The 12,679-nt window shown below is 44.5% G+C and overlaps 1 protein-coding gene across 1 annotated transcript in view; it reads right to left on the bottom strand.

Annotated features, from left to right (window-relative positions):
* Positions 1 to 12,679, bottom strand: part of CACNA2D3 (calcium voltage-gated channel auxiliary subunit alpha2delta 3) — an 859,411-nt gene that overhangs the window by 161,535 nt on the left and 685,197 nt on the right. The window contains exons 26-27 of the mRNA XM_045989865.1: positions 7,627 to 7,748; positions 4,970 to 5,050 (exon numbers count right to left, since the gene is read on the bottom strand). Of these exons, the coding sequence (XP_045845821.1) occupies positions 4,970 to 5,050; positions 7,627 to 7,748 (203 nt within the window). The remainder of the gene's footprint in view (positions 1 to 4,969; positions 5,051 to 7,626; positions 7,749 to 12,679) is intronic.

Genomic DNA, 12,679 nt, shown 5'->3' with positions numbered 1-12,679 from the left:
CCCACCATACTAGTTAACTCGTATGCCCCCAATACGTGAAATGCCACCAAGGGAATATTGTTAACTTGATGACTTGCCTACAACATCTTGCCAACCGTTATTCACCCATTTCTAATGAAAGGTTCATATTAAGCAGTAGACTCAGTTTAAATATCACATACCTGACAATAGCTAGTGGCCCACAGTGTTCATCTGTGCCCTAATTAGCTGGTTAAAGTGAGATCTGTCCTAACATCAAGCATTCCCCTTCACCGAACTGCCTAGAATTATGCAAGTGAGGCCACATCACCCCATTTTCAAATTCCCCCCAATGAATGGATTTAATGTGTTTTTTTTAAACATGTTCCTTTTAAAGAAACAGACTGGCATATCAGAGCCCCAAATTTACAAAAAATAATTGAATTTTACACTTTAAATAGGTGAATTTTTGGTATGTAAATCACATCTCAAAAAATCTGCTTAAAAAATTGTTTTTGTAGGAAAACAATGCCTCTAGGGTCTCTCAGATGCTTTTTTCTTTTTTTTTTTTTTTCTGCTGCTGATGAGATTAGCTATTCTAAGCATCCCTTCAACACTCAGACCTCAGAAAAGACATTTACTGATGCAGAGATAACTACTGGGCCAGCACAGCTGCCATTAGGTTAGGGCACTATACAGTTCTTCCATTCCTTAAAATATCCATAGTGGTCTGTGTCCAATTACTGGGGCATGGACTGGAGTTGTAGCTGCTGACTGTGCCTCTTAGAGTGTTCGTCAAATACTGTGTTCCTGTTGTCTGGATAGTACAATTTGCACTTTTGTACCTACACAGGACAGAAGAAAATGAAGCCCATCTCCCGTGAGTTATTTATTCTGCCACAATTTTTTACAATTTTATCACATATCAATCTTTGTGCTTAGTACTGGGAATACAAAGATAATCGCGACTGCCCTTGCCTTTGGAGAGTTTTTAAATTTTACTTAAGAAATCCAACCGGAACACTTGTAGAAGAGGTTCTAGATTCTGGTATGCTAAAATTTACATTGTAAAGCTAATGCAAAAAAAAAATCAGAATTTATTATCTGTTACTTAAAAAATCCTGAAATCTGAACTTCGTTACAGGAAACCGAGATGCTGTGTTGTGCATTTGTCAGAGCGAGTCCAGAAGGAGAACGGGGGGTGGGGGGCGGACAAATGATCCAAGGAGGGGAGAAGTTCCCCGCACAGTTCCACCTTCCCTGGGGACTCAGGTCTTCCCTCTGTGCATCTCTTTTCTCTCCATGTCATTTCCATCCTCTCGTGGTAGAAGCAGCACCCGTGACTTTGGTCAATAGGGCCCAGTCTCCCCATTAAGAGCACAGTAGAGAATTAACACATGATCTACGTGACTTATGGAACTCAAGTCAATAATAACTGAGGGCAAAACAGGTTTCTACAAGTTCAATTCATTTTATAGAATTCTTATTGAAGATCGCTCCACTGTGCCTCGGGCACTCTACAGGGCTCTGTTTTGAGTGACGGGAGAGGAAAAGAGCAAAGTCTTTGACTTCCAGGACCTTCTAGATAATTGTCCAGCTTTTCTATTCACCTACCCTTTGTGGACATGGCTTTAAAAATAACTGCTATGTTGCAGGTCTCTGGGGAGGGAGGGAATGTCATTGTGGAGCCTGGTTCTTGAACTTGAGTATATCTAGAGCTCCTGGTAAAAGAAGGGGGTCAGTACATAGTGATAAATGAGTCAATGAATATGCTGCCTACTTGAAGACAAAAATAGGTCACCCCAAATCCTAGCATTTTTGTACTTTTTCCATATTCGAATATTTTACTTTTTTTTTTTCATTTTATCCCCAAATCAAGCCAGAGTAAGGTGAGGGAGGCAATGATCCCAATCTTATTTTAGGTAGACCTTCAGAAACCCAAGACCACACATTTAGCTGGTGACAGAGGGAGTGACAAACCTATGTGGATTTTATAGTCTGAAGTTTGTGTTCCTAGTAACAACAGAAAAACGGATGAGGGGCCTGACATGCACAGAAGGTTCCAGGGCTCTGGAGAGATTTGGTAGGCCAAAGAGAAAGTCCTACCACTTCTTCCATTGCAGTGGGAAAGCCATTATGAAAATCCAGCACACTAGTGGCAGCTGGAAAGCTGGCAGATCCCTCAAGAGAAGGGCTGTAAGCAACGTCCTAGGCCCAGAAGATGGATGGGGCCCATTTATGCACCAAAGGCTGACGCACAGATGGCATCCTGCCCAGTCGGACTGCCCTTTCTTCAAAGATGTCATTGACAGATGAGTATCTACATGTTTTTGTTTAAAAAAAGACAACAAGAAAAAACGAGAGAAAGAAAGAAAAAAAAGAATAAAGCAAAAACAAAACAAAACAAGCAACTCTTTCTGTCCCAAACAGACATACAGAGCCGATGAACACGAGAACGCCAGATCAGGCCTGACGGGGCCTTTCAAAGTCATCCTTGATACCTGTTTGCAAAATTGTACACCTTTCCTTCCAGAGACATTTCAATTTAACACAAGGATTTCATTGAAACCCCCAATTACTGCCAGTTGGCTCTATTCCCTCTGCTGTGGGAGGCACACTGGTGGGGGCAAGCCTGCTCACATATTCAGCTTCCCTTGCCAAAACAAGGCTTCTTCCCCAATTAAAATGACCTTTTTTTATTTTAGAGGAGTAAACAATGTCTACTTAACTTGAGGAAAATACACAGAAGAAAGTTACCGAACCTAATCACACAGTGACATGATGGGTGAGTCAGAGTCAACAGCATCTGCTCTTGGAGAGCTGGAGAGGCCACTCTGCTCTTGGAGAGAGAAGGGTCCTCCTGAGGTCATTGCCTTCATGGTGCCGCATCCCCAGCGGCCTTCAAGAGCAGACCGATCAAATCTGTTTTACTTACGTCTACCAAACGCACTCTTCAAAAGAAGGTTAATCACCACCAGTTTTGAAAGGTAAGTATTAAATACAGTTCCTTGGGTAACCTGGCTTCTTTGTCTTGCTCTGTAATTATCTTCTGAAGATGGGGACCGGTTGCTACCCACTGAGTAGCAGTAAACAGCAGGATGTCTCTTCCACCCACTCATGGTTGGCCAAAGCGTGTCTCAGGACCTGCCTGTGGTCTCCGGGAAGCCATGTCACTCCACAGTAGACCAGTTTAGATCAGCAAACCATCTGGAAAACTCATGTTCTCCTCCACACTACATGCACAGTACCAGGCTGAGTTCCCATTTCACCCATACTCAGCCAGACATTTATGAAATAATAGGTGTTTGGAAACATTTGAGCTGGGTTTGCCAGCCTGGACTGGGGTGGCTGGGCTGGGCACAGTGGTCTTACGGCCCACACAGAACATTCTTCATGCTGACTGAATGAGAAATCTAAGGAAAATGTTTTCAGAAAATTCCAAACAGATGCACAGTCATTTTGGTCAGACCATGTCTTTGACAGCTGCTGCGGGAGTGGCCCCGCTCCAAGGAGATAAGGAGCCTCCAGAACTGGTTGGAAAGGTCACCCTAGGGGTGAGCAAGGCTCACCTCCTTTGAGCAAAAGTAAACCCAACTGAGTTAGATGACCCCGTCTCCTACTTTCTTCAAGGAACCCTACTGAGTTAAATGATCCCGTCTCCTACTTTCTTCTTCAAGGAGATGCTAGGTGACAAAATTTGAAGACAGCTGCCGTGAATCCCCAGAGTCCTTATCTCCTGGCTGATTAGTTACAGGTCTGTCTAGTTCAAGAGGCTATACAAGTCAGATACCTAAGACCGTCTTCCTTCCGCTATCCAACAATCAGGAATAACCAGTGCAACTGTCCCCAGATCCCTACTAATACAATTATGATGCATAGGCTAAGTCAGAAATAAAGTGGGGAAAGGAGCCCAGTGTTTCCCAGCCAGAGAACAACCACTTCAAACATGTCTGCTCCATTCATAGTCCTTCCCACAAATATTCACAGTGTGCAAAGACACAATAGCTGATGTTCTATGTCCCCCTACAGTACAGCTTATTCAGGGAGGCTGCCCGGAAAGGGAACAACTCCCTTTGTTAAATCTAACCAGCATCACGGTGGTGCTTGGAGGGTCTTGCCCATCCTGTCCACCAACCAATGGCTCCACCAATTTCAGAAATAGACGATGTGCCAGACAGACTTACAGACTCCATTTTTGTCATCAGCTCTCCTCCAAGGAACACTTGGAGTGGTTTCAGACCCTTTAGGCCAAAAGGTCAGCAATGAAGGCTCCCAGCCACCACAGACATCTACTGCCACCCTTGAGAGTGAATGAGATGGCAAAAGCCAGAGACAGGATTTCTTTGACAACTCAAGACTACCTCATGAAACCTTTTGGCTTTCTCCTGGTCCCAAACCTGGCCCCTGCACATACATATAACGCTAATTCCTTAGCAGGAGGAGAGGGGTGAAAATCTTGAGCTCTCCACAGAAGGCACATTTCAGCTCTGAAGCTTACTTTAAACGAGCATGCTGCCTACTTCAAGAAATTCTCCACTGCGTGTACCAATAGTTTCTTACTGGTCCAGAGTTTAAGAGGGTGCTGGAGGCGAACCATAAGAGACTATGGACTCTGAAAAACAACCTGAGGGTTTTGAAGGGTCAGGGGTGGGAGGCTGGGGGAACAGGTGGTGGGTAATAGGGAGGGCACGTGTTGCATGGAGCACTGGGTGTGGTGCAAAAACAATGAATACTGTTACGCTGAAAAAATAAATAAATTAAAAAAAAAAAAAAAAAGAGGAAGGGTGCTGGGAAAGATTCCCGTTTCCCGTGGTTCTATCCGACACAGCCAGCTGTCAGAACCCGGAATTGTAACGATGACACCAAGCTAAGGAAGAAGTAATTTTTCATTTTTGTTTCCTTTCACAACTTGCTCTGTGAAGAACGGACACGCCACGTAGAAGCAGTTGATTGGCCAGATGGAATGGAGGCCATGCTTATTAAGTGAATTGACTAAAAATCCATCCTTTACCTGCCACCACAGGAGATTTCCGTTCGTCCAGGAGCTGGATGGAGGTACTCGCTGTCACCACGTTGCTTTTGTTGACGATTCCTGAAAGAAGAGAAACCATCACGACAAAACTAGAGAGAGTCGCGTGCAGAGGTTAAGAGAGCAATCATACTGGCCTACGGTCACCAACTCAGCAGAGGGGCCTGGTGCTTGGTCCCCAGAACCCAGAGGAGACCAACTCCGTGAGGCCACAGGTGCTGCGTAGACAGTCCTTTCAGTGAGCGGAATTCGTGTACCGAGTTCTGACCACCGCAGTCGGTGGGGGTGTCCAGCCTCTTCACATCAAAATTATTACTCACCCTTGGAGGGAACACATCTTTTAATGATTTGTGGTTCCTAATTACAGTGTTTACTCTTGTCAGTGACATATTTACACTGCCTCTCTGAATACAGCCGCGGAGGGCTACATGAGATAAGGTTTTGAAATGGTTCCACGCGTCGGGAACGTCAGCGCTCATTTGTTGGTTATGACTTTACTGACTTATAAAATTCTAATGTCAAGCTCAGTTTTTCTTAGCAAAACCCATTCCAATCAGAGGTAGACTCAGAAAGCCATCCCCATTTCAAACTTTTATTAATGTGTTAACAATATGGCATTACTGCCAAGAGATTTTTCATTTACTAACAATGACTCTAATACCCATAAATTAAAAGACACTGAGCAGAAATTTCAAATCCCCTGGGTTAATCATTGTTAGTACAATGCTTGCCTTATAAAAGGTTTTGAGGAATGGAATCCAATTGAATTGGGAAACAGGCAGACCTGAATCTGAATACACTTAGGACCAAAGCAATTGAGAAATTTCTCCTGGCTCAAGTCTAAGCAGTAATAAAGACTGGTTTCTTTTCCAGTGCATACAGGTAATCAACACACAGTAGGAAAAAAAGAGGAAGAGCCCCAACACAACACTTGAACTTAATGTTTAGCATCCTCTCCAAATCCAAAGGAAGAATGAAATCTCAAGATAGGTCATCCTTAACTTTAACATGAACAAGGTAAATTCCTCTTGATTATAGGATTTCACTGAAAGTTCAATGAAAATCCCACTTGTCAAAAACCAACTCTACACCAGTCCCAATTAACCAGAGTTTGTTTTTCTCAGATGTAAGTTTCTACAGGGAAAATGGTGAAAAGTAACAAAGCAAACATACACAGGGGCTGATTGTTCATAACTCTTATTTCCCAAGGCTCCTTCTCCCTGTCCAGCTTGGAGCAAAACCCATCCTGTGAGAAAAAAGGATAACTTGATGCTTCCAACCCAATTCAAGCCAAGTTCTATTTTTTTCTTAGAAGATCAAAAAAGAGAAAGTATCACAACATCACAAATGAAGACCTGGATAGGTTTGCAGCAGAATGAGAAAGTTCACTGTCGCTCAGTTGATATTTTTGACAATAAAGCATCATACAAACAAACACAAAGAAAGAGCTTTAGTCACCTGGACATCTGTATATGAGAACACACACGTGTGTGGGTGTGGATACGAAGGAGTAGACTCCAAGAATCTCAATCCTGGAAAGAAACTCAGATAATCTCCTCTAAAATTCCACCTGCTCAGGGAATTTCTACAGTAACATTTAGCCTTTCCTTGAACAGCTTCCTAATGACCCTCTTCCTAATGAGTCCGTTCACCTAATTATTTGAGAACTCTCATCAACATATCTTCTGCAAATTTTTTGAAAGCGCTCTTTCTGAAGATGTGTTCATCTATGGAAATGAGCGACACTAAGAATCAGGGAGGGGACTTGGACACGAAGCACTAGAGAATCCCCATTACGGTTGACTTAGGAATGTTTGCAGAAGACTAAGTTGAGAGTCTCTAAGATGAAACATAAGTATAGTTCGAATGGTCCAAAGCAATCTAAGTTTATAGAACTAGGTCTTACCCACCTCCAAAGTTAACTACAAAGCATAGTCAGAGTCTTAAAGAAAATGGGCACCAAAAAGCATCGGCTATGTGAGACAAGAAAAAGCCAAGGGCAATTAAAAACTATTCTCAGTGTATCTTTCTTCTAAACCTGATTGAAATAAGATGGTAGTCAGTTCTTTTTTGGAGGGAGGCAACCTTAATTTTTTTTTTTCATATTATAAAATCTCAAGACTAGAAAAATCACGGGCTATGTGCTTTTCCTTGGTTGTAACCCTCTGTCAGGAGAGCACAAGGCTATACACATAATCTCTAAGCCTTCCCTCCTGCATGTGGATCCGAATCAATTTAGTTTCTGATAGGGGAATTGTGGGCCTCCAAAGAAGTGTGACTCACTGAAGGTTCTGGCAAAGGATGTTATGCCTTTCTGAATCTTCTCTAAGTGGGGCCATGACAACATTAAAAAATCTACTGAGATGTCTGTACTCCAATTACACACAGTAAAAAAAATACCAGTCCTACTTCCTGAAACACTCTTTGCACACTCTAGTTAAGCAAAAGCTCCATTTTATTTGGGGTCATTATACTTATGGGACAGCAATGGTTCACTGCTAGGCCAATATTCAGCATTCACTGTCAAGACAGAACTTGTCTCGCTCCAGCATTCAGACAGCTCCCCTACACCCTGCATGCAATGCCTGGGTCAGCAGGACCAGACAGACAGAATCCCCACCTCCAGCAAGGACACTCACCTGTGCTGAATGGGATGGAGTAGACGAAACTCCCAGGAATTTGCTCAGCAGCTCTTCGGTACCAGAGAGGGAAATGGTCTGCATTAAAAATGTTCTCCTTGTCTCCAGCTTTCAGGAAGTCCCTTGAAATGGAAAGGAATAAGAACATGTCAAAGAGCCACAGATAACCCAATTTAAAAATGAGCAATGTACCTGCATAAACAATTTTCCCAAAAAGACATACAAATGGCCAACAGATACACAAAAAGATGGTCAACAGCCCTAGTCATTAGGGAAATGTAAATCAAAAGCACAGTGAGATATCACCTCCCACCTGCTCGGATGCTGTCATCAAAAAATAAGAGACAGCAAGTGTTGGCAAAGGTGCAGAGAAAAGGGAACCCTCATGCACTGTTGGTGGGAATGGAAATTGGAGCAGCCACTGTGGAAAACAGTATGAAGGATCCTCAAAAAATTAAAAATAAGACTACCGTCTGACCCAGCCATTCTGCTGCTGGGAATACATGCAAAGGAAATGAGAACACTGACTCAAAATGATATTTGCATTATTTACAACAGTCAAGATAGGGAAACAGCCTAAGTGTCCATCGATGGATGAATGGAAAGAGAAACGGTGGTACGAATACACACAATGGAATATTACTCAGCCATAAAAAATGATAAAGTTCTACCATTTGCAACAACACGGATGGAACTTGAAAGCATTAAGTGAAATAATCAGACACAGAAAGACAAATCCTGTATGAGCTCACACATACGTGGAAACGGAACACAAAGAAACAAAAACAAACAAACAAAAAACACACACAAAAAAAACCCCACCAAACTCAGAAAAAGAGATCAGAGTTGTGGTCACCAGAGGCAGGAAGTGGGGGCAAGGGGAATTGGGGGATGGTGGTGAGAAGATCCAAGTGTCCAGGGATAATGCAGGTCGGTCCTAAGGGGGTCATGCCACACGGGGACTATAGCTAACACGGCAGCAGGACCCACAGTCAAGGTCTGAAGAGACTAAATCCTAAGAGTTCTCATCACAAGGGTATTTTTCTCCTGTTTGTTAATTTATCTTCATGAGATATGTTAAATCAACCACCTGTGGTAATCATTTTACCATATACATAACCCAAACCATCATGCTGTACATCTGAAAGTTTTACAGTTGTGTTTGCCAATTATTTCTCGATTAAACTGGAAGGGAGGAAAGGGAAGGGAGAGAGGGAGATGAGGAGGGGAGGGAAGGGAGAAGGGGGAGGGGGAAGGGGGAGGAGGAGGAAAGGAGAAGAGGAGGGAGGGGAGGAAGAGGAGGAGGAGTTGGGGTGAGGATCCTGGCATCACTCAGCAAGGAAAAGACAGATGCCAATGCGTCCCAGCCACCTTTGTTGGGTAAAAATGGTGCTGGCTTCCAGAACCCCAGCCTGCCTTTCCCAGTGCAGAGGGAACCTAACACCGTGCACCCCAAATTACTCAAATACCTTGTAGAACTCCAGCAATCAGACTGCCAGTGGTGGAAATGATTTTTCCTAGAATATCTAGTGAATGGACTATCTTAGCATCTAAATAAAACAAGCAAACAAACAAAGCCTCCAGAAATCATATCTGAAGATAAAGGAAGTCAGAAAGCTCTGTCTTGCCATAAAATTCACACGTGATCACATATCCTTGGGAAGATCAACTTCTTAAGTAGATTTTTACTTTTCTTAGAAAAAGTGTAACAGAGGTAGGAGTTGGCCATGTAGAGATCCTTGCTCCCTTCCTTCCTCCCTGACCTACTCTCCAGACAGACATACAGTAGGACTCAGGGGAGGAAGGAACTGCCCGGCTAGCCCACAGTCTGTGGAGGGCTTGCAGGAAGGGAGAACAATCAGGGGACAGTGTGTATGCAGGGAAAAGGCCACTCATGAAATCAGAAATGGCACTATTTTCTATCTAGCATTTCGCAGTGCAGAGTTGCATTCCACAGACAATGGAGACAAATACTGAAATACTCTACGTTGTTACAGCATGGTTGACTTTCCATGCTAAGTTACAATTATTTCGTTCTTGGAAACTACTTGTAGTTTTAGGGTATGGCCAACCAGTGATCCCTTGATCTCTTCGTAAGATGCAAAGCTCACTCCTAGAGGAAACCCATACCATTGGAGGCCACCCTTAAAGTTCTTAGCATGGACGTATGCCTCCTTTTAACTTGTACTACTATGTCCTAATTCCTCTCTAAGGGCAGAGACCTTATTTTTCTTGATATTTCCAGGGCCTGGCACTCATCAGACACTCATCATATGCTTAATGATCACATGATAAATCAAATCTCATATTCTGATACGATCTCCTCAAGTATTCAAAGCAGTCCACTACATCTTTTCTGAACAGGATTTCTCATTTCTTTCAAATTTCCTCGGCTGTATGGCCATGTTCCCATGTAAAGGCTCTCTGCTGTCATTCAGAAGACCATCTGTGGAGTCATGCGCGGGGCTGAGATGGTGCACAGACCTGAATTATTCAGAGTGCAGGGCGTGGGAAGTCCCAGGACTGAGGTTGTAGACTAGCTCCTCCTGGCACTGATCCGTTCAGTGGTAATGCTTTCTCACCCTAAAATCCAGAGGACTCACAAACCCTGAAATGTAAGCTTTTGCATTTTCTTTTCTTTAGACATGAGATTCTTCCTAAACCCTACTTGGACAGGTGCGTGAAGGAGACTCCGCTTCCTCGCCCCAGGAAGAAGGGATAGCCGCTTCCCACACTGCACCATGGCACAACCATGCATTTTCACTTGCAATGGGCCTGTTCAATGACAGGATGCATATAACCACGGGGAGGAAGGCACCCTTCTCATTCAGCAGTTAATGGTGCTACAGGGAGCCCTTTTCCAGGCCCAGAAGGTGGGAAAACAGCTTAGACCGACGGGCACATTTGAGGACAGCAGGCGATAGGCTTGGAACACTGCATAATGAGGGCACAGTGCTTGCTGCCCATGACCAGCCCCTGCTGGCACCCAGGGCGGCCAGCAGGAGTCTGCAGTGCTCCATCTCCATTGGCTTTGGTGTTAATAGCAGAGGGTCTGGTTGCCAGGAAACCTTGTGGGTTCCTGACAACTACTAAGCAGTGATTCATCTGGGGAGGATGAAAGCCTATCTGGATACTAGGGGTTTTTGTGGTGGTGTATGAGACAGGTTGAGTCTCTGAGCCCCATTTCCTCATGTACAAGTTGGGAAGAATAAATACACTTACCACGATTCTATCAGAGTTACGGAACGCAGGCTAGAAACTGAAAATGGCTCCCACAAGTATACAGGATTCTCAGAGCTCAGGAGCTTCTTGCATTCTCTGTGGTTCACAAGGAAGGTATGAAGCAGTCATCTCTTAGACTCAGAACTCAGGGAGGAGCAGAGCCACCCTACGGAGGCTGACATCGCTGTGTCCACATGTGTCCTACACGTGCTCCAAGAGGCCAGGTTGAAGGCACAAGATTCACTGCTGGCATGGGCAAGTCCAGGGGCCATGAGTGAGAATCAATGTGCTTCTAAAAGCAGGTGGTGGTGCTGGGAGATGGAACCACAGTGTAAGGGACTGATGCTCGGACCAGTCGGTCCTGGGGCAGGGCTTCATAGTCTCCAGTCCTCCCCCCGTCACTTTGCACTCTTTTCTGTATGCCTTCTTTGAAAACACAGAACATCTAAAAGCTTTCTAGCCCTGGCTAAGAGTGTCTCTGAATGCCTGGGTCTTAACAAATGCCATTTGCCATTGGGATGGCACAGTTAAGCGTCCAACTCTTGATTTTGGCTCAGGGTTGTGAGATCGAGCCCCGCGTCGGGCTCCGCGCTCGGTGGGGAGTCCCCTTGAGATTCTCTCTCTCCCTCTCCTGCTGCCCCACTCTCCCCTCCCCCATGCTGGCACTCTCTCTCTCTCTCTCAAATAAATAAATCTAAATTTTTTAAAAATGCCATTTACTTGAATGGGGTAGACAGGCACAGGACCCTTAGACAATAGAACTCGATTCCGTTGTGCCTCTATATGAATATATATGGACACAGAGAGGCACAATATACCACAAGATGCCTCCATATGAAGCAATGGTATCAGTTTCTGGAAGATGGGAAATGATCTCATCCATCCAGATACCCAATTACTACTCACTCTGGGTCACAGTAGTGTCACAGGGAGCAGAGCAATGCTGTACCTGCAGGTATTTTTAGCTTCTCAACATGGCTCTACATCTATAGTGTTTTTGATGCTCACAAGAACCCAGGGAGATCACCACTGCCATTTCTCAGAGGCAAACCAGTGGGCCGAGCCACGGGCTCCTCCCAACAGTCCTGAGTGTGACCTACAGGTCAGACTAGCAAGGTGTTCTGTTTTGTTGTGGTGGTTCTTCTTCTGGTTTGTCTGTTTCAATCTCAAGACAAACAACAGCCTTTCTCCTGAGCATGAGAAAGTCAGTTTCTGTGTCTCTTTCTGTCTCTCTAGGTTCCAAGAGGAGAAGGTGATGTGTATCTCAACACTTCTAGTCCTTCTAAGAACTCGCCCTCTGGACAAACAATTGGGCGGGGCTAAAGGGCTAGAGAGGGCTTGGAAAAAATCGGGTCACGACGGCAGCCCACCTCCTAAATGACAAATCTGAGACGGTAAGAGCGAGCAGGAATTGAAAGCCAGGTCACAAACCATCTCCAGATCTACTGATACGCCATTTATCAGACTTGGTTTATAATCTCATGTGGTTGTAGTCAGGGTCTTAGCTAAGAGACAGAGCACTGCTGAACGGGGCTTGCTGGGACAGGAGCACCTCCTGCTCGGGTCTCCATGGGGCCAGCCCCTTTCAGATCGGTGGCCGGCCTGTGGCTTGGTTATTCACCCCCCCACCCCGGTATCCCTAGGTCAGGGTGTGTGAGGTCCTATGGTGATGTCTGAACCCTCCCATCCATACTTGGCAAACTCTCTGAATCTTGGATTAGATTTGCCCCTGGCCTAAAACTGCCTCTTACTTCAGAGGAAAAAAACAAAACAAAACAAAACAAAACTGAGAAACATTAATAGGGTCAGAAAAGACTTCCCAAGCTCCCTC

This window comes from Meles meles, chromosome 20 (genome assembly GCF_922984935.1).
Source record: "Meles meles chromosome 20, mMelMel3.1 paternal haplotype, whole genome shotgun sequence".
Taxonomy (NCBI): Eukaryota; Metazoa; Chordata; class Mammalia; order Carnivora; family Mustelidae; genus Meles; species Meles meles.
Note: the sequence above shows the minus strand (reverse complement) of the source record. Positions and strands in the feature narration are given on the sequence as shown.